Below are 22041 nucleotides of genomic sequence, written 5' to 3'. Positions count from 1 at the left end.
TTCTGGGGTTTTAATGTTAAGAGGAGGTGTGTGTCAGTTTATGGCTTCTATTTTCTCTGTAAACAATAAGGTCATATGCTGAGAATGAAGGGAGAGGAGAGGAAAACAGAGGTTTGAATAGAGCAGAAAAAAGTTTGAAAGAGTCTTTGTAGAGAGTAAGGGTATGGAGTGATACCAGAAATTAGGCACAAATCCAGATTTGCAAAACTGAGGAAGAGTTCAGAAAGTCCATACTTCTAAATTTAACATTGATCCTCAGCAAAACTTTTGATCAGATTATAAAACAAATTTTTAAGAACTTCTAGGGAAAAAAGAGATATCTGGGACCAAAAATTTTCACCAAGAGCAAGTCAAGGCAATCTATTCTCATTTCCTTTTTCATGAAGTTTTGGAGCTTGTAGATTATTTTATTCAGGAAATTATTTGGTGAAATCATTTGGGTTGTCCTTATGAACAAGGTATTAAGCAGAATGCAAAATTTCATAAAGAAATACTGACCACTAGTGAGGAAATTTGTCTAAGGAATCTAAGAGAATATTCACTTTTAGTATTAATACAATCTAGATCATTAAAGCTGACACACTTCTCACAGTTGCCATATATGCCTTAGAAAATAATTAAAATCAATAAAATAAGTAAGCTCTGGATAGTTAAGTTTGTTTTATACAATGAAGCTTTTCGTGTGCAAGAGACATGATCATGGGCACACATGGTTTAGGATTCAGAATATATCTACTGATATTGCTCAAGTTCTACTGATTAATTTATACTTACTTTTTTCTTCTTTTAAGGAACTTGGCCCTAAAAGATCTAGAAGATGACAATGATAAAAAACTAAATATATAATATCTCGATGCCGTTGGCAGTTTAGCTTTTTAAATATATAATTAGACATATTATAAAGTGAACAGTGTTTTTTTTTTTTAAAAAAAAAAAAAAAAAAGCAAAACAAAACCAGAAAGTATGTGTCTTGGTTGACCTCTACCCAAATTGTTCCCGGGCCATTATAGTGACTAAGTGTTCATGAAAGACTGGGCCACCTGAATGATGTTTCTAAAGGAAACACAAAATTAAATAACTAGTACTAGAAATGAACTTTGACAAGTTGTCTTTAAAATATCTTCCTAAGTCTTAAGTGGAAAGTATTTATAACAAAATTGAAAAACAAAAACAAAAAATAAAAATCTCTTTCTCTTATGATGCTTAAAAATTGTGATTTATTCTGAATATATACAATGAAATATGCTGAAATATAGAACTACTTTAGTCTTTGAAATAAGTTGTTTCATTGACATTTCATATTACAAGAAGCTAATTGTTATTTAGTTTGTTGTCAGATGAACTGAACAGAAAAACATAAAAACAAGAAAATAAATACTAAGTTAAATAGCACTCCCAGTAAATAAACATAACTGCAATGTGTCTTCTTTACCAAGCTGTGGTATCTATTAATTTAATTACTTTGTTATATGGCATTAAAATAAAGGCAGCCATAAATGTGATGTTTTCATTAAGCTTAACTACTCTCTGTAGACTAGAGGGTAGATGATAAAGGTTATAGGATAGAGCAGTCAGTGATTCTCAACCTGGGTGCAGCAAGAATTTTTAAAACATGTGATACCTGATGATTTAGCTAGGGGCACTGACCTATTTTCCCTTAGATTGTCAAATAAAACAAAAAAATGACAACAGCCAACACAATAGCTGTCCAGTGTGAATAAATCAAAATTATACCTATTTTTTGGCAGATTAGCAAAAAATATAACATTTTTTGGTGTTCTGCAGAACTGTAGTAATTAGTTTATGTGTGCAATGAGATGAAAAAGGCTTCTCTGGAATGGTGCTTTATGGGAAGTACCCGAAATCCCACAAATGAATGTTAACAGTATAATGCAGTATAAGATATTATTAAGATTTAGTTTTTCTCTTATTTCCTTATGTTCCATTAAATCCTGTTTGCTTTTCAAAGGAGGAAGAAGAGGGAGAAGAGACTATTGTGAATCCTGGTAGAGACAGTGCTACAAACCAAATAAGGAGAAAGGAACCCGAGATTTCTACCACAACAAACTACAATCACGCAGGGACTAAATTCAATGAGGCCAAGACTAACCGATCCCCAACAAGAGGAAGTGAATTCTCTGGAAAAGATGATATTCCCAACACATCTTTAGATTCCACTTCCCAACATGTCACTGAATTAGCCCCAGAAAAAAATGTTTCCTTGACTTCACAGACTATGACCAAACTGCCACCTCACACTCTGGAAGGCACTTCAGCTTCTAAAACTGTTCTCAGGTTTCCACAGTTGAACTTGTCTGGGACTGTGGAATCTTTAGGTACAGTTTCTATAACGGAACCTCCAGAGGTATCTACTGATATCAGTGATGAAGAGAATTTATTGACCAATTTCAAGCTTGATACAGGAGTTGATGATTCTTCAGGCTCCAGTCCCACAACTACTGCTGTGCCATTCATGTCTGAGAACATATCCCACGGGTATGTAGTTTCTTCAGAAAGCTCAGAGGCAATCACATATGATGTCCTTATACCAGAACCTACGAGAAAAGCTTCAGAAGATTCAGCCTCATCAGGTTCAGAAGAATCCCTAAAGGATCCTTCTGTTGATGGAAGTGTGTGGTTTCCCAGCACCACAGATGCAAGGACACAGCCCGATGTTGGATCAGGTGGAGAGGGCTTTCCCCACACTAATCACACCGAGATACATATTGACGAATCTGAGGGAACAACTGAGTCCTCTTCTCCAGGCCCACAGGTGTCACAGGGTCCTTCAGTCACAGATGTGGAAATGCCACTTTATTCTCCCTTTGCCTCCTTCCCAACTGAGGTAACACCTCATGCTTTTACTCCATCCTCTGGACAAGGTCATTCGGTCCCCACTGTCAACATGGTATATTCGCAGACAACTCAACCGGTATACAATGGTGAGACACCTCTTCAACCTTCCTCCAGTAGTGAAGTCCTTCCTCTAGTCACCCCTTTGTTGCTTGACAATCAGATCCTCAACACTCCCCCTGCTGCTTCAAGTAGTGATTGGGCCTTGCATGCTACGCCTGTATTTCCCAGTGTCGATGTGTCATTTGAATCCATCCTGTCTTCCTGTGATGGTGCACCTTTGCTTCCATTTTCCTCTGCTTCCTTCAGTAGTGAATTGTTTCGCCATCTGTGTACAGTTTCTCAAATCCTTCCACAAGTTACTTCTGCTGTGGAGACTACTGAGGTGTCCCTGCATGCTTCTCTGCCAGTGGCTGGGGGTGATTTGCTGGTAGAGCCCAGCCTTGCTCAATACTCTGATGTGGTGTCACATCAGACCACTGCTCACGCTGCTTCAGAGACCTTGGAATTTGGTGGTAGTGAAGCTGGTGTCCGTCATAAAACATTTATGTTTCCTCAAGTTGAGCCATCCAGCGGTGATGTCGTGATGCATGCACGTTCTTCAGGGCCTGAACCTTCTTATGCCTTATCTGATAAGGAGAGGTCCCAACACCTCTTCACTGTTTCTTACAGTTCTGCAATACCACTGCATGATTCTGTCGATGTGTCTCCTCAAGGTTCCTTATTTAGCAGCCCTAGCCAAATGCTGATGCCTCAGTCTTCATTAATATCCCCAACCATATCATTGCTGCAGCCTACTCATGGCCTCTCTGGTGATGGGGAGTGGTCTGGAGCCTCCTCTGATAGTGAATTTCTTTTACCTGACACAGATGGTCTGACAGCCCTTAACATTTCTTCACCTGTTTCTGTAGCTAAATTTACATATACAGCATCTGTGTTTGGTGATGGTAATAAGCCACTCTCTCAGAGTGATGTAGTAGATGGAAATCAGACTGAACTGCACATTTCTCCTTTCAGTGATCTGGTTTCCCATTCTGAAAACACAGTCATGCCTGACCTGTACAGTAATGTCAATAAATTGAATGCATCTTTACAAGAACCCCCTGTTTCCATTTCTAACACAAAGGGAATACTTCCAGGCTCTCTTACTTATACTACCACTAAGGTTTTTGATCATGAGATTAGTCAACTTCCAGAAAATAACTTTTCAATTCAACCTACACATGCTGTATCTCAAGCATCCAGCGATACTTCTCTTAAGCCTGTGCTTAGTGCAAACTCAGAGCCAGCATCCCCTGACCCTGCTTCTAGTGAAATGTTATTTCCTTCAACTCAACTCTTATTTTATGAGGCCCCAGCTTCTTTTAACACTGAAGTTTTGCTGCAACCTTCCTTTCAGGCTTCTGAAGTTGACATATTGCTTAAAACTGCTCTTTCAGCTGTGCCTAGTGATCCAATATTGGTTGAAACCCCCAATGTTGATGACATTAGTCCTACAATATTACATCCCATGGCATCAAGTTCTGCTTCAAGTGAAAACATGCTACATTCTACATCTGTACCAGTTTCTGATGTATCATCTGCTTCTAATATGCCTACTGCTTCACTTCAAAGTTTAACCATTCCTTATGCAAAAAAGAAATATTTTGAACCAGTTTTGCTTAAAAGCGAAAGTTCCCAGCAAGTGGTGCCTTCATTTTTCAATAATGATAAATTCTTCCAAATTGCCAGTTTGGACATTAATCATGCCTTTCCCCCAAAAGGAAGGCAGGCATTTGCTACTCCTGTTTTATCGATGGATGTACCTCCAAATACACTTATAAATAAGCTTGTATATTCTGGTGAAGTTTTCACTTCCACTAAGGTTCCCATTACTGAGGCTGTATTGGCTGGTTTTCCAACAGTTGTTTCTGATACAGTTTTAACTACTGACCATTCTGTTCCTTTAGGAAATATATATGTTTCCATTACAGCTGTTTCTCCAAACAGAGATGGTTCTGTTGCCACAACCAAGTTGCTACTTCCTTCTAAAACAACTTCTGAGCTGACTCACAGTGCCAGATCTGATGCTGAGTTAGTGGGTGGCAGTGATACTGATGATTATGATGATGATTATGATGACAGAGATAGAGATGGCTTAGCCATACATAAATGTATGTCATGCTCCTCCTATAGAGAATCCCAGGAAAAGGTAATGAATGATTCAGACCCCAACGAAAACAGTCTTGTGGATCAGAATAACCCAATCTTACACTCACTGTCTGAGAAGTCTGAAGAAGAAAATAAAGTTACAGTTGTGACCTCAGAAAGTCAGACTGATGTGGACAGAAGTCCTAATAAATCACCATCAATAAATGTGCTCCCCCAAAAGCACAATGATGGAAAACAGGCCAGTGACATTCAGACTGGTAATTCCCTGCTTCCTTTCATGCCAGAATCTAAAGCATGGGCAATTCTTACAGGTGATGAAGAGAGTGGATCAGGGCAGAGTACCCCAGATAGCCTCAATGATAATGAGACTTCCACAGATTTCAGTTTTCCAGATGTTAATGAAAGAGATGTTGATGGGGTCCTGGAAGCAGGTGACTCAGAAATAACTCCTGGATCCCCACAGTCCTCAACACCGTCTGTAACTAGCAGACAGTCAGAAGTGTTCAACATTTCAGAGGCAGGTTAGTTATGGATCAAAGGGATAGACTGAGGCATGGTGGTTTCCTTTCTCAAAAAATAGAAAAATCATGGAAACATGGAAATTTGGTAAAATGATGCATCAATTTTAAATCAAAGCATCAAATCAATTTATAGTTTTTAAAGTATGATTTTATTCATTATTTCAAATGGTTACTCAATGTGGGTGTTTTTTTTTTTTGTTTTTTATTATAGTATTGTTGGCATGCCATATTGTATTAGTTTCAGGTGTACAACATCGTGATTCAGCATTTATATATCTTACTATGTGATCACCCTGAAAAGTCTACTAACCATCTCTCACTGTGCAAAGTTATTATGCTATTATTGACTCTGTTCCCTGTGCTGTACACCACATTTCTGTGCCTTGTTTAACTGAAAGTTGTCCCTCTTATTCCCCTTCACCTTTTTCACACATCTTCCCATCCCCCTCCCTCTGGCAGCCATCAGTTTGTCCTCGAATCTGAGTCTGTTTCTGTTTCATTTGTTTTGGTCTTTAATTCTCTGCAAAAGAGAGAAAATTCTTTTTATTGTCAATTTTTCATATTCTACATGATGCCTATTATATGTGGGAGCAATTTTATGTGCATCATATATTTTTAGCAGGCTGCTTTTTAAATGATAGTTTAAACTGTGCTATTTTTGGGTGGTTTTAATTTTTGTTTACTCATGTTCTAAAATAAGTTGTAAATGAATTCTATTGAATTATAAAATGAATTATAAATTCTGAGAGTAATATGATATAAGCCCCTCTCTGACCCACCCCAGGAAAAGGAATTACAAAATGTGTACCACATTAGCTTGGGACCTTTATAAAAAAGTTCTACTGCTATGTTTTGAGAGTGAATGAAAAGATTTTTTTTTTTTTTAAACAAGGTTTTACTTTAAGTTGTCTTTGTGTGGTTATCTAATGTTACCTAAAGAGGGCAGTGTAAGTTAACAAAACAGAGTCTACTTTGTACCTGTTATATACCTTTCTAAGAAGTAAAATAATGGGCATTGATATGCAGTGTTTGTATAGGTATTGTATGACAAGATGTAAAACACTGGAACATTTTCTGTAGAGATACATTTCTTTTATGAATGTATTTTATGCAAATTAGTTTATTGACCAGATGTTTCTTAGAGCAGATTACTTTCAACATATATAATATAGATGTTTGCTTCAAATTCCAGTGAGAAAAAAGGGAAGTTCAATACCATTAACCACATGAAATACTAGATAATTTTATCAAATTGATCATAAGAATTTTATAATTTGCTTTTATTACATTTTAAGGCATTTAAAATATTAACAACAAAAATATTTAAATCTTAACAGCATATTAAGACAGGCTAAAGTAATATCTTACACTATTACTGCATAAAAGTGAATATTTATAATCCAGAACATAGACACCAATCTCATTAGGATATTTTCTCTTTCTTTATTTTTACCCCTTGAATTTTATGTTGTTCTTTCATACAGCAGCAATTGAAAATTTGTACATTTTGATAGAGAAGTTGTTCTAAGTATTCTGGCTTGATGCAATTTAACATTGCATTCCAGTTTAAAAACTTAAGCTCTATGTGAGAATAAATAATGAACCCATAGGTCACCATATTAACTAGTATTGCTATATATAGATAAATTGTTATATGGCTCCAATTAGTGTACATTTTTAAAAAATGTTTTATTAGATGTATTTTAAAGGAAAATATCAGGAGTCCATCTATTTTTCTATCTTAATGGATAGTGACATCATTGAGATGTCCTTGCTAGATTATGCATTTATGGAAAGGCAATATATATAGGAAAATATCAAACCTAGAATTATTGACTAAAACTTAGCAATTTTTCTTTAATAAATCTTATTAGATTTATTTAATTAAGAGTATGTTTTCTCACTGATGAGGAAATAACAATATGAATATAACATCCAACAGCATCAAGTAACTTAATTAATGAAGTAAATATGGTAAAAAAAATTAGAGAAATTATGGCTTGTTATTAAATCTACATCTATTAAAAAACCATACATAGTATGTCTTATCAAATAATTGAATATGCCTCTTTGTCAAATGCGTATAGACTAATTCTGAAACTTATAATTTGATTATGTATTTTTAAAGGTAAAATAACTTACAAAACATGTTCCTCAAAATAATATAGGTAAGCCAAATATTCGTGTCCACAATTTATGACTGTATAAACCAAGACCCAAAGATACTAGATTACTTTATCCAGGTCAGTTAGGGAGTTAATACAAAACTGAGACTGTAAACTTAGGCTATTAGTGTCTATGTCTTAGGACTAGGCTTTTGAGATTGTAGACAAGAAAATATGTACATAGTGCTTAGTTTGTAATACCAGAATTATACTGTTTTATTCTGAAAACGGACTTTAAAATATTAATCTTAGTTCTTTATTTTCTAATTGTCTGTTAGTAGATTCTTGTCTTATCATTTAGGTAACTCATGTATGCAACTGAGCCATATCAAAATACATATTTAAGTCTCAACTAATGAATATAAAATCAATACAACTAGTCATAATATACAATGCAATCAGTTGATTGTGTGCATTTTCATATAGTATCCCATCTTGGATAAAATACCTAGGTTTTATAATATGTAATTACCATATTATTTGTCATTCTAACTCCTCAATTAAAGCATTTATTTTAAAATTAGACCTCCCAGAAAAGCTAAGAGAAAGTTTATATAAGACTATATGTATGCACATGTGCATAGATATTATGTGTATATAGTGTGTATGATATATATGATAATTTATTATGTATTTATGTGTTCTATATCTTATATAGCACATATATGTTTAGACATATCTCATATATGTATGCACATGCATCTGTATAAATGAGATATGTATGTATTTATATATGCTTAAATGCATATTGTTATGAATATTTGTACTCATTGAAGACCTGTGTAATTATATAAGCTCACTTTGTATGTAAATTAATGTACATCATTGGTTCTCAAACTTTAATGTGAACCAGAATCAACCTGGACACTTGTTAAAACACAGATTTCTGGGCCTTACCCACAGAGTATCATTTTAAAAAATATTAATTTTTAGAGAGAGAAAGAGAGGAAGAAAGAAAGAAACATTGACTTGTTCCACTTATTTATGCATTCACTGGTTGATTCTTGTACGTGCCCTGATTGGAGATTGAACCCACAACCTTGGTGCATCAGGACTACAGTCTAACCAACTTGAGCTACCTGGCCAGGGCACCACAGAGTTTCAGTAAATTTGGAGTGGTTGTGGTGGGCCCGAAATTTGCATTTTTAACAAATTTCAGGTGATGCTAATGCCACTAAAGACTGCACTTCAAGAATAACAGATACTGATAATATTAACCACCCTTTGTAATTACTAGATACCAGAGGCTTTGCTAAATGGTGATTTCATTTATTACCCACAGACTTTCCATTTAGATTTTGATAGTTACATAGAATAAATGTGAAGGCAATTGTGTGTAAAATAAGGTGTTTTGTAAATTTCATAAAGATATTTTCAATGCATTCGTCATCAGATTGATTAGTTTTCTAATGAGCCTCACCATAATAGGTAACTGCCAGAGCACATGGTTAACAAAATAGAAAGCAAACTAACTTGGGCCTTTCTCAGGTGTCAGTTTACTTGCAATATTTCCACTTTTCAGTTTTATGATTTTTTGGCACATTTTTTAAAAATATATTTATTGATTTCAGAGAGAGAGGAAGGGAGAGGGAGAGATAGAAACATCAATGAAGAGAGTCACTGATCGGCCACCTCCTGCACTCCCCCTGCTGGGGATCAAACCCACAACCCAGGCATGTGCCCTGACCAGGAATCGAACCTCTATCTCCTGGATCATAGGTCTATGCTCAACCGCTGAGCCATGCCGGGCAGGCTTTAGGCACATTTTTGATTTCCACTTTTGTTTTAGCAAATGCATCCATAATTGTAAGAACAAATATTTGGAGGAATTTGGGTGTCGTTTGTATGCCTTTGATCTGTATGAGTAGATTAAATTATTGACCCTTTTTGCATCATCCAGTTACAGAAGGAAGCTATTATTTTAAATCTTAAGTTCTCTGCATTAGATATATTTTAATGCCATGCTTATGAATTTATGTTATTCTCGAAATATTTAAATTTCAGTTGAGTCCCTTTGTCTCATATCACTAATGGTAAGGTACTTAGTAGTATAACAGCACCAAATATGCCATTTGTGTAGGAAGTAATGTGGACTCTCATGGAGAACTTAAATGTAGTTCTTTCTAAACTTCCCCAGGTGGACAGGTAGTGGTGTCAGCATATCATTGTGGTAGAACAGTTCTAATGTTCAGGCACCTTTTGTTTCCTACTGCACACACCTCAGAGTAGAGGGGAAGATGGTGACGGGCCACTGACACCCAGGGCTCTGAAACTCTTTTCAACAACTTGGAAGGATAGCTCAGTGGCACTGATTTTAAAAGTGCTAGAAAAATAACACACCTGATTGATCACAGGAAATACTCATTTTTCATCTTTTAAAATGAACTCAAGGAGAGAATTTAGCCTTTTTCATAATTACATTTGCATATTTGAAAATAATTTCTTAGATCTACGTAGTCTTTCCATTCATGTGCAATAGTGTTTTTATTTTTGATAGAGAAAAACAGTTGATAAGAAGGATATTCAAAATAACATTTTAAAAGCATCCTACATTTAAATTTTAAATAGATGGCTTGTTATCTTCGTTAAGATTTATCTTAATGTAAGAAGGGTTATCCTAAGATTCTCTTTTAATGAAATTATTCTGTTCCTAATTATTTACCTAATTGCAGGATTAAAAATGATTCCTTTAAAATTAATTTGGAAAATCAAGATTTTATATGGTGGTTCAATAAGTAGCATTGTTTTCCTGATCATTTTATTTAAAAGCTGGGTAGTTTTCTTATTTTAATACTTCTATTTATTTCCCTTTTAACAATCTTTTAAAGACAGTCTTATGCTCACTTCTTGCCATGGCTCCCCTACCTGGGTGTCAGTTTCCGTTAGGATATTATAGCTCTTCAGCTCTGATAGCCTGCCTTCTTTTTAATTTTTCGTTTACTTTAATTGGCTTATAATCATAGACATTCTTTGCATCATAGAGTCAAAATTTTAAAGGTAAGCAACAGCAATGAAGATTGCAATTACTCAGTTGAAAAATGCTGTAACTTTTCTTTAAGTTTAAGTATCAACTCTCTCCATTTTCTCCAACTACAGAGGCCAGTAATAGTAGCCATGAGTCTCGTATTGGTCTAGCTGAGGGGTTGGAATCCGAGAAGAAGGCAGTTATACCCCTTGTGATCGTGTCAGCCCTGACTTTTATCTGTCTAGTGGTTCTTGTGGGTATTCTCATCTACTGGAGGTAAGTTGAGTGTTTGTTTTAGAAATGTATTTCATAAAGTTCAGATTTTTGCCTGTTTTTACCTGAAAGTTATTCAAAGCATATTCAAGCATATTCAAAACTCCTTTTACTTGAGAGCTACCATTAATTTATCCAGGTTGCTATGAATAAGATGAATGTTCAAATCCAGAGACATAATAAAAGATCTGATTATTCTTTATACTTCAATCAAACAATTAAAGATAAAATGGAGGACATTTGGCTTAAGTTAATATAATACAGTATTTTGACAGTTGTACTTTCATATTAACCTAATTAACATGCAAACCTTATCATAACATTTAACATAAATCTAAGTTGCTCAGCTTCAGTGCTCCCACTGTTATAATTTCAAAAGTTATTATTTAGAAAAACATAATTTTTGATATAATAAAAAATAGTTTTTTAATAGCAGGATTTTGTACAAGATGCATATCAACTGCATACTAAAAACAACAACAAAAATGATACCCATATACAAAAGTAAAAATCGATCAATTAAAATATGGATATAATTAGAAAATAAAGTTAATGACTGTATTAAGATACATGGGATTTTAAATTTTATTATAATTTTCCTTGAGGGTGAAATTTAGCTTCACTCTCACCAATAACCTACTAAAATCTTTAAAAGACAGGAAATTGTACCCATTATAAGCTTCCCATCCTATAGCAAGAGGAACATGCAACAAATTAGTAAGTTTAACAGGGACACAATGTAAATCGGTACAACTATTATGACTGTATCTGTTGGAAAACAAGGACTTTATAATGATAAAAGGAATTATATGTGTAAACTAAGAAAGAGCATAGCTTAGTACTTTATAATTCTGTTTTAAAAGATAATTTTGTTAGAAGAACTATAATTAACTCCTTTTTGCTTAGCAACATTTTTATATAAGTTCATATCACCACACTTTATGTGTTATCCCAAAATATATTCTCATTTTATTCAAAAATATTTACTGTTGTGTATTGACTATTTTTCACGTAGTTAAATTAACTACTATGGAAAAATATTTTAAAATGAATGAATGAATGATAGTCACTTCTGTCAGGAAATTTATGCTTGTTGAGGACAAATAATTCTCCAGGAAAAAATATATAAAATATTATAAAAGTGCATGCATGGCAGCTGAAATCTGTAAAGCTATAAGTGGTCTAAAAGAGCTCAAGAACTAAAGCTAAAAGAGAGCAAGGGATCTTGGTAGGCCAGAAATGGCAGGGTACAGGCGAAATGTAGTGCTCTAGCTGGATAAAATTCAGAAGGTGGAGATAGAGGAGAAAGGTATTGCAGGCAGGAGGGAAGGCCAGGAGCAGGATGCGCCGAGTGTCTGAGACAGTGATGCCTGGAGCATGTCGTTGCATGTACATTGGTTGGCTAGGGTAGAATGTTTTCAAGGCCAACTGTATTTCATACCTGACTTCCTTTACAGAACAGAGTAGACTGCAGACTTTGGAGAACAGCTCATGCTTCTGTTATTGTACATGGGCTAGGCATCCATTTTGTCCATAACATGATGCAAACAAAGCTGCTTTCTTCAGTAAGTTCTATAGTTGCCAATAACTCTTTTTACAGAAGATCCCATGCTCTGCAGAGTCCCAAGCACACAGTACAGAATTCATAAATATTTGCTCAACAAGAATCCATATTGTCTTTCCCCTCCACTGGGATTGTTTAGCCCACTTTCTTACCAACATTGATATCATGTTTATTTAAATGACCGATTTATATCTAATCTGATTTTCCCCCAAACCAATTTTTGAAGTTATTGGGAATTGGGGTTAAACAAATTTAAAATAAGATGGAAAACAGAACTAAATTCTTCTTTATAGTAAACAGTGCTAGAATAAAATTCCAATAAAGATGCCATATAGTTTATAGTTATAAGATTGAAATAATTATAATGAGCCTTCTAATCTGTAACTTAATATTTTAAGTTTATTTTCTATTTGAAATTTACTCTTATTCAATACGATTTGATATTTCATGGAAAATTAAATTTTGGGGTGTTTTTAAACTTCTATTAATAATGGGTTATTCCATCTGTATTATGCAGAAAAAAAAAGATAAAATTACAAGATGGACAATATTAATTTGACCTTCACCAATAAGATCTTTCTCTTTTCCTCACAAATAACACGTTATGTACCTTGAATACAGAGTGCATTAGCACTTTGATGGTTTTATGTATACATTTTATATCTATCAAATGTTCTGATAAGATTTGTCACTCCTACTTACTGGTTTCAGAATTCAACATATCTTGTTCTACTCACATCCACTTGAAGTTAAATCACTTTGAAATGTAACCTTTTAGATCAGCACCATGGTAGGGGTATCATTTGCTAAATTACAAAATGCCAGTGCTAGTGCGTTCCTCTGGGTTCATGTCAATTACCCAAATTCCAGTGCAGGTTCACTTGTAAACAACATGATTCCACCAGCCAATTTGGAAACATTTTAGGCCTTCCTGGAAACTGCAGCCTGTGGAAAGGTTTAAAAATCATACCGGCAAAGAGTCGTAATGGTAACAGGGCCCTTACAAGTGTTTCCAAGTTTACATATTTAAACATTTTTCTAGCCTAATTTTTAATGAGAAAATATAATCTCAGAGTGTTATGATAAATCCTCTCTTTTGTCTAATTTACCTAACTCAAGGTGGTCCCCTATGGTTTATGCAAACCTTGAGAGAAAGCATGTTGTAGTAAGAAGACAGAACAAATTAGAGGTGATAAAATCTGTGTCCCTTTCCCAGTTCAACCTGACATTTGCTTTATGGCCTCGGGCAGGTCACTGACCCACCTAAGAATTAGTTTTCTCCTTTTACCATTTGTGGGGAAGGTTCACTAGATTATCATAAAAATTTCAGTGAGACCTTCTTTCCAGTTTCTGTCATGAGTACAGCATGATGAATATTGTTTCACATTTGTATAAGGATCTAAAAAATGGAATAACAATTACACATTTTTAGCTTTTAATTCTAAATACTGTGATGAAAAGGTGTAAATTAATTAGATTAACATTGATTGATAGGACCTAAGTCCACAAGTTTAAAACAGTCATCACTTTTTTCATCATGGCTGAGTGATAATTAGCAGGAGACATAGTTATCAACACTTAGCACATAGACGTGAAGACATTCATTGCTTATACTGAACAGATGGACTATAGATATTGAATCTTGTCATACGTTAAATAATATGCCTTGAAATTATCTTCCAGATGTTTTAAGATATAATTTACATGAGCCAAGTTGTATGTTTCAAAGATGCAAAATTATTTGAATAAAGAATATGTTCAAAAAGTTTTCTTAAAAAGACAAAGGGTAAATTTTTAGAGCTTTTTTAGTAGTTAGAGCCCCCCCAAAAAAATACCAAAGATATATCCAACAAATATCAAAAGCGGTATAGAAAAGAACTTTCCATAGACACATTGTTTTGGCTGTGGGAGTGGGTAGAAAGCATTTTGAATTCTCTCTTGATCTTAAGTTTGAGTTTGTGGGCCATTGAGGGGAGCTACCAACCCAGAATAGAGGCCTCCCAGTACCATGCTGCCTTTTAAGTAGAATGTCACTTCCTAGGTAAGACTGGACCTAGTAGCAATATACAAATGTCCTTCATCCAGAATTTATCCTGCACTATTTTGATTTTTCCCACTTTCAAAGTTTTTGGTATGATTTTCCTACTTACAATTTTCTTTTGCTGAAAAAAGTAGAGTTGGTCTTTACCTAGATACTACAGTGAACATTAGCAACATGTTAAACCTCAATACCAATGTGTTTTAATTTACCTTTTCTATTTTATGAGATACTGTCTTCTTCCCATTCTCTCAGACACATCCTCTATCTATTTATCCATCCATTTTTCCACCCATGCATTCATTTCTCTCTAGCTGTATATTCCACCTCTCTCTCCTAAATGCTCTGAGATTTTAAGTTATCCCATTTGAGGCTTGGGTAGATAAGAGTCAAGAATGCAGCTATAAGTAATTTATGATTGGTGGGGTTTACTTGCTCCTGGAATCCATCTAATCATTCAACATTTAACACCTGTTGTATTTCTTACAGTGTATTAAGAGTTTAGTCCATATAAATCAAAAGACATGGCCCATCTTTTAAAAAAAAAACAAAATAGGCACAAAACAAATGTATTGTGAAATAATTACCCTAACTACCAATTAATAAGAGAACTTAAAATAAAACAATGGGGAATAATGTCCAGTGAAGTGAAGGTCACCTTTGGATTAATTAAGCAAATTTTTCTAATCAAATAGAGATGATTGTGAATAGAACTTTGTGTTGGGTGCAGTGGAAACAGAAACTGGAGTGCTAGAGTCTACTTAGGAGATAAGAGGCTGTTTCACAAGGAAGATGCCATGGAGCTATCTTTAAGGAGGACAGTGTTTGCCTGGCATATCCGTGAGTGAGGCAATTGGTCAGAAGAATGGTGTTTAAAGCAGAGAGGAGAAATACTGAGTTAGTACGGAACAAGGCATGTTCAATAACAAGTCATAGATATGACTTAGTATTATTAGAATAAAAATGTCAAAAAGAGTGAAGGCCATAGGTAAGTAGGGTATACATATTGTAAGATCTTGGGTACCATAATCTAAAAATCTGTAACATACAGAACTAGAGCCATTGTGTCAAAATAATAGGGATACTGAGTTTTGGTTTGATACAAGAAATATTTTAACAGTAAAAGGCATAATGGTGGAATAGGAAGGCCTCATTTTTGGTACCATTTGAAGGTACTTATAAAGGAATGAACTTTGAAATAGTATAAGCAAAAAATATCTAGCAACTAAAGATGACTAATAAAGAAGTAAGCTCCTTGTCACTGAAGGTATTCAAACTGGACCTTCTTTATATGTCAAAGATGTTGTGGAAGAGATTCTTGTATCAGCTGTGATATTGCACTGTCTCTTTATGCATTTTATAGCTTTAAGATTCATTGAAAAATGAGTAGAAACCCTTTTACCTGCTTGTGTAACCATATTTTAGAGGAATAAAAGAGATTTTAGTCTATGATCTTAAAAGCAAGTATCAAACCCAGCATTACCATATCAGTGTATCAGAATGTGCTACATCTGTGGTTGCAAAGATAAACCAAACCTTCCCTGTAGTTTCTGCTCCCATATGCTTTCAATTCTGTACAAGTGTGAACTTTCAATAGGATGGTTTATTGATTGATTTACTGATTGATTGATTGATTGATTGATTGATTGATTGATTTGAGAGAGAGAAACGTCGATTCATTGTTCCACTTTTTTATACATTCATTGGTTGCTCCTTGTATGTGCCCTGAGCAGGGATTGAATGGGCAACCTTGGTGTACTGGGACAATGCTCTAAATGACTGAGCTACCTGGTTAGGGCTAGGGTGATTTCTTTATCATTCCCCATTAGTCTGCTATATCTCTTCACTTTCCAAGATGTGAACCTAGCTCAGGATCCCTTTGACACTTAATTCTACATCCACTCATCTTCCTCCTGCACCACCTGTTCTCTTTTAAAGACATCCTTGTGTTCTCACAGGTTTCATTATCAAACACATAGCATCTCAGCAGAGGGCTAGGTTTTGCTCTGCACATCGTTGCTTCTGATTTTTTTTTCTTGTGACATGAGGTTATAAATAAACTTTATAATGTTATACAACTAATACTGATAGCTGAGAGTTCATTGAACAAATATCTGCAGGCACCTACAACATGCCAGATACTGTTCTTAGCACTGAGGACTTAACACTGTACTGATTAAGACAGTGGGACTTACATTCTGATGAGGGAGGACCAGCTAAAAACATAGAAGACAAATGAACAGATACATAAATAAGGTATCTCATACAGTGTTAAGTGTCACAAAGCAAACAAAGGGCCAAGAATAGTCTTGGTGGGCTAGACTGGTATTTTTAGCTAGTATGGTCAGAGAAGGACTCTCAGAGGAAGTGGCTTTTATGCCAATGCAAAACTAATGGGAAGGAGAAGGTGGCCAGGGGGAACATTAAGAGCCAAGGCCTTGAGATGGTACTAACGGGGCCTCCTTGAGGGAGAAAAAGAGGAGCCATGAGGACTACAGCCCAGTTGGTGAGGGAAGGAGTTGTAGGAGATGAGACTATTGAAATAGGCGGGGGACCGAATCACAAAGGGTCTTATAGTCTTTAATTCTAGCCTGAGGTTATTTTTTCCATTGCTTTACAGAGAAGGTAGAAGGGAGAGAGAGAAAGAAACATTGATGTGACAAAGAGAACATCAATTGGTTGCCTCCTACCCCAGGCCTAGGATCAAGCCTGCAACAGAGGTACGTGCTTTTGGCAGGAATCGAACCCAGGACCCGTCAGTCCATGGGCCGATGCTCCAACCATTGAGCAAAAGTGGCTAGGGTAGTTCTTATAGTCTTTGCTGAAATAACTGAATACCATTCTAATTCCAATGGGAAGCCATTGAAGAATTTATGCAGAGAACTGATTACTGAAAACATATCACGATTTAGGTGTGTCATATAAGAACAAATGCTATGTTGAAGTTCATTAGGATAAATATCTTGTAGCTTGAAGCTTTTCAATGAAAAATGAGATTGGCATTTTTACTCAAACAGATATTTCTACTTAAACTTAACCACTCATGAATAAGACTTTAAGTAAATTAAGTGACCCACATCAAAGAGTGTTGTTAGCAGTTTTAATTATCTCAATTTTAAAATTAAGGATGTTTTGCATTCATTTACAGCAACCGTTGGTTCTTTGCTCTGCTCAGTAGTTTGTAGTGCGCTCTTACCAGATGTTACTCTTATTATCTGAATGAAAATGGAATCAGGTAACATTGCAGGTCATAGTTGTCATTGATTCCAAATATATTTATTCTCAAAACCCTCATCAACAAGGCTAGCATCTGTTGGGAAGAAAATCACCCCTGTTTTCTGTTATATGCTCATTATCTCCTCACTTTGTTCTGTCAGTAGTGAATTATCATACAGTATAAGGCTGACTTCTTTTTTCATCAAAATCTTGCCACTGTGGAATTTTGTTTCTACATCATCATAACTTGCTGCCTTTTGCTAGAAGCTGAATATGCTCAGAAGGAAGGGCCTGGTCACTGAAAATAGCTTTGGACATACTTTCTTTTCCACTGTGGTCTTGTCCAAGATGACAGGGCACTGGTGGAAGAGTGACTGGGGTATGGAGGTGCCCTACCTCAGCAAAGCACTACCTGGCACCAACTACAACTTCAAATTCCATCCCTGCTTTCAGCATGTCTGATATCTGCTTGCTCTTCTGCATCTGGTACATAAAACTGAGATAAATTTGGAGGCCATAAATTGCTGTAATACCTTGTGTTTTATAAATAGATGTTGACTTCCCCTTATGTTTTGCTTCTGAAGATTTCTGTCATAACTTTCAAGCAACTCAGAAGTTGTCTTATTATCTGAGGCAGCTGATAGTTTAAATTGCTTTCTTTCTTTTCCAGAAAATGCTTCCAGACTGCACATTTTTATTTGGAGGACAGTACTTCCCCTCGAGTAATATCCACACCTCCAACACCTGTCTTTCCAATTTCAGGTAATAGCTTAACGTATGACCATGAGCAGCTGGTAGATGTTGAATGAGATGAGAAATGTTGAAGGGTTTGTCCTTATTGTATTTTGCAAGTGACTATAATATTCTTTAGTAAATATTTGTGCTGCCCAAAATATGTATTACACCATGTATCAGGCACCCAGGTGTATAACTTGTTCTCAGAAATTTTGAACATTCTTAACCATACACGATGTAAAAAAATAATTTATAGTTCAGATGTAATATGTTAAAGAACATAAACATTTATAACAATAACATATTAGTTAAGAATGATGCAGAATTTTGGTCATTTCCATTTCTTTAATGGAAACCTAAACAACAAAACGGACTAAATCAACGCAGTAGGGTTGATAGGACAACCCTACTATTTTATTAAAAAATAGAAGAAAAATGAGGATAACCTTTAGTTCTTTCTGATCATCTGTGTTTATGTAAGAAAAGGTTTTAACTATATTAGAAAAAAAATCAATTATTTTTTATCAGAACTTACTTGGTTAACAATATGCAAGAACTAGCCAGTGTCATATTTTTTAATAGTTTTTTTTAATCCTCACTGCAAGGTATTTTTTCCATTGCTTTTCAGAGAAATTAGAAGGGAGAGAGGGATGGGGGGGGGAGAGAAAGAGAGAAACATCAATGTGAGAGAGACACATCAATTGGCCCACAGGCGCCCTGATCGGGGCTGGGGATCGAGCCTGCAATCGAGGTACGTGCCCTAGGCTGGAATTGAACCCGAGACCCTTCAGTCCACAGGCCGATGCTCTAACCACTGAGCAAAAACCATCCAGGGCTAGCCAGTGTTGTTTTGTGTGTTTTTTTTAATTTATCTTTATTGTTGAAAGTATTATAGATGTCTCCTTTTGTTCCCCCATTGATCCCTCCACCCTACATCTGCCCCACCCCCAGGCCTTCCCTATATCATTGTCTGTGTCCATGGGTTATGCATTTATGCATATATGTTCCTTGATTAATCTCTTCTTACCCACTCCCCCACCCCTGCCTTTCCTCTGAGATCCCTCAGCCTGTTCCATGCTTCTATGTCTCTGGATCAATTTTGTTCATCAGTTTATTTTGCTCATTAGGTTCCACATATGAGTGAGATTATGTGATACTTGTTTTTCTCTGACTGGGTTACTTCACATAGCATAATAATCTCCAGGTTCATCCATGCTGTCCCAAAGGGTACGAGATCCTTCTTCTTTACAGCTGCATAGTATTCCATGGTGTAAATGTCCCACAACTTTTTTTAATCCACTCATCTACTGATGGGCACTTGGGCTGTTTCCAGATTTTAGCTATTGTAAATAACACTACTATGAACATCGGGGTGCATAAGTTCTTTCTAATGGTGTTTTGAGTTTCTTAGGATATATTCCTAGAAGTGGGATCACTGGGTCAAATGGCAGTTCCATTTTTAACTTTTTGAGGAACCTCCATACTGTTTTCCACAGTGGCTGCACCAGTCTGCACTCCCACCAGGGCTCCCCTTTCTCCACACCCTCGCCAGTGTCACTGTGATTAAGACGCCCACTGACCCTAGAGTTCACACTATGACTACATTCACAGACACTTATTTCATTAGCATTGTATAACATTTCAGAATAAAAGAGATAACAAAAAAGGAATTGTCTAGAAATGTGTTGCCTGTGGAAGGAGCAGGGATAAAGGGTGAGATAAGAACATAGTCTCCAAACCAGGGAAAAGAAACGGAAAACTTCATCCATGTTGCCATTTTATAGAAATCTCCTTTAAAATTCCTGGTGCTATATATGTTATTGCTAAAGACCCAAGTCCTACCTGATATTATCTTCTGAAATCTCATGATTTAAAAAATAGAAGAAAAAAAAGAAACATTTTCTTCATCATTTTCAACAGGTATAGGACTCAGGAATGTTTGGCTCTTCTTCCTCTTTCATTAGCTCTGCATCTTTAGTTGACTACTGTCTTATTTCAATTTTACTAATTTATATTAAACTTCTGTGTGTTTATTTTAGTACAGCACAATTTCTCATTAACATATATGGAATTTTGAGACTGTCAGTTGAGGTGTCTATTGCATTTTGATCTCCTTCACTTTCAAGCATGCCTCTTCTACATGGCCTGTCAGCATTGGTATGCAAAGTAACCTTAATATTATGTAAAGTCCAGCATAGGTTATTATTAATAATATGTAAAATAATCCAAATCAGGACTTTGTTCGGGAAATCCAAAATCACTGTTCTACTTCTCAGAATAGTCATCAAGGGCATCTCCTCTTTTTCCCTGTTCAGCTCTCAAAAATGCCCTCCTGGTCACCCAAATGTGCGCATTTTCATGTAAAATCAGAAAATAAAGATATGTTGGTCTCACTTGCAGGTCAACTGATAAAAGAAATTACCAAAATAGCATAATTGTAAATAAAAAGTAGTCAATTTGCTTGTGCAGAGAGGTTACATGTACAGGATAACAGCAATGGATTTGAAGGACCTTTAGTAGAAGAACCAACAATTTTGACCTGACAAATTATTTCTGTTTTCTTATCTACCTATAAAAAGCTACTTCTAGGCAAGATCCTTCTGTAGGTACGAAGGTGGGATTACACCTTTGTCTAGTGTTTTTTAAGCTTAACTGGCTAATCGATTTTAGTATTCAGGTATACTCATCTAAGAGAGAGAACAGATGGATTCTAATTTTTTTTTAATCAACAAATTCTTGGTAACTGAAGCTTAAAAATATTAAATGGCCTAGATGCTGAACATCTGTTGATGTAAATAACTGTTTCTAGTGAAATGTGTTTGATGTTTCCTTGTCAGAGAAATCACTTGTGAATTGCATACTGTGAAGCAGTAATAAGTTTAATCTAAGAAAGTCTTTCCGGGAATAAAAATAGAGACAGTTGAAATAATTTGGTCTCCTCACAATTAATTAACAGATCCAATGACATTGTTTACATAGCATATTTTCCAGTTAAAATTCTTGAAATACTAAAGATTAAAAGTCCCAAAGATTTTTGACATCATTTTTATTCAATAGTCTGCATATAAAACTTCTGTATTACATATAAAGTAAAGGAAAAATGTTTTCAACTGTAAAACTCTATTTAACTGTAAGACATTGAGCTATACAATTTTATAAAGCCAAATTGCACTATATGTCATGTCCATAGTAAAACTGAAAGTATATTATTTCTGCATTTTTCCCTAGAATTTACATGCAACTCATTTAAAGAAAATTACCCATAAAGAGATGGAGTTCACTGATAAGAACTGAGGCTTTGGTAGTATTTATAACTTAACATTGAAAGTTAACTCTTTTTTCTTTAGAGAATGAAAGGAAAAGAGATTCTTAATCAAATCAGAATTCTAAAATGCAGATTATGATTGATAGTAAACATAGAGAAAATTGGTAATTGTTGCTAAATGTTTCATTGGGATTATAAGAATAATTGAATTTTGAAGTTGTTATAGAAGAAGCCACCTAATAAATCTTTATAAATAAGAGGCACATTCATATAAGTTGAATTATCCTTTCCAACC

At 35.2% G+C, this 22041-nt stretch overlaps 1 protein-coding gene across 4 annotated transcripts in view; it reads left to right on the top strand.

The window, feature by feature from the left end:
* PTPRZ1 (protein tyrosine phosphatase receptor type Z1) overlaps positions 1-22041 on the top strand; it is a 168546-nt gene that overhangs the window by 119061 nt on the left and 27444 nt on the right. For 2 of the 4 annotated variants that reach the window (XM_081147669.1, XM_081147668.1), the window contains exons 12-14: positions 1970-2942; positions 10787-10931; positions 18417-18508. In XM_081147669.1, the coding sequence (XP_081003795.1) occupies positions 1970-2942; positions 10787-10931; positions 18417-18508 (1210 nt within the window). Of the gene's footprint in view, positions 1-1969; positions 5526-10786; positions 10932-18416; positions 18509-22041 lie in introns of all 4 variants that reach the window. The other 2 variants (XM_081147667.1, XM_081147666.1) reach the window with 1 other exon arrangement.

Source organism: Miniopterus schreibersii, assembly GCF_964146895.1.
Source record: "Miniopterus schreibersii genome assembly, chromosome: 9".
NCBI lineage: Eukaryota > Metazoa > Chordata > Mammalia > Chiroptera > Miniopteridae > Miniopterus > Miniopterus schreibersii.
Note: the sequence above shows the minus strand (reverse complement) of the source record. Positions and strands in the feature narration are given on the sequence as shown.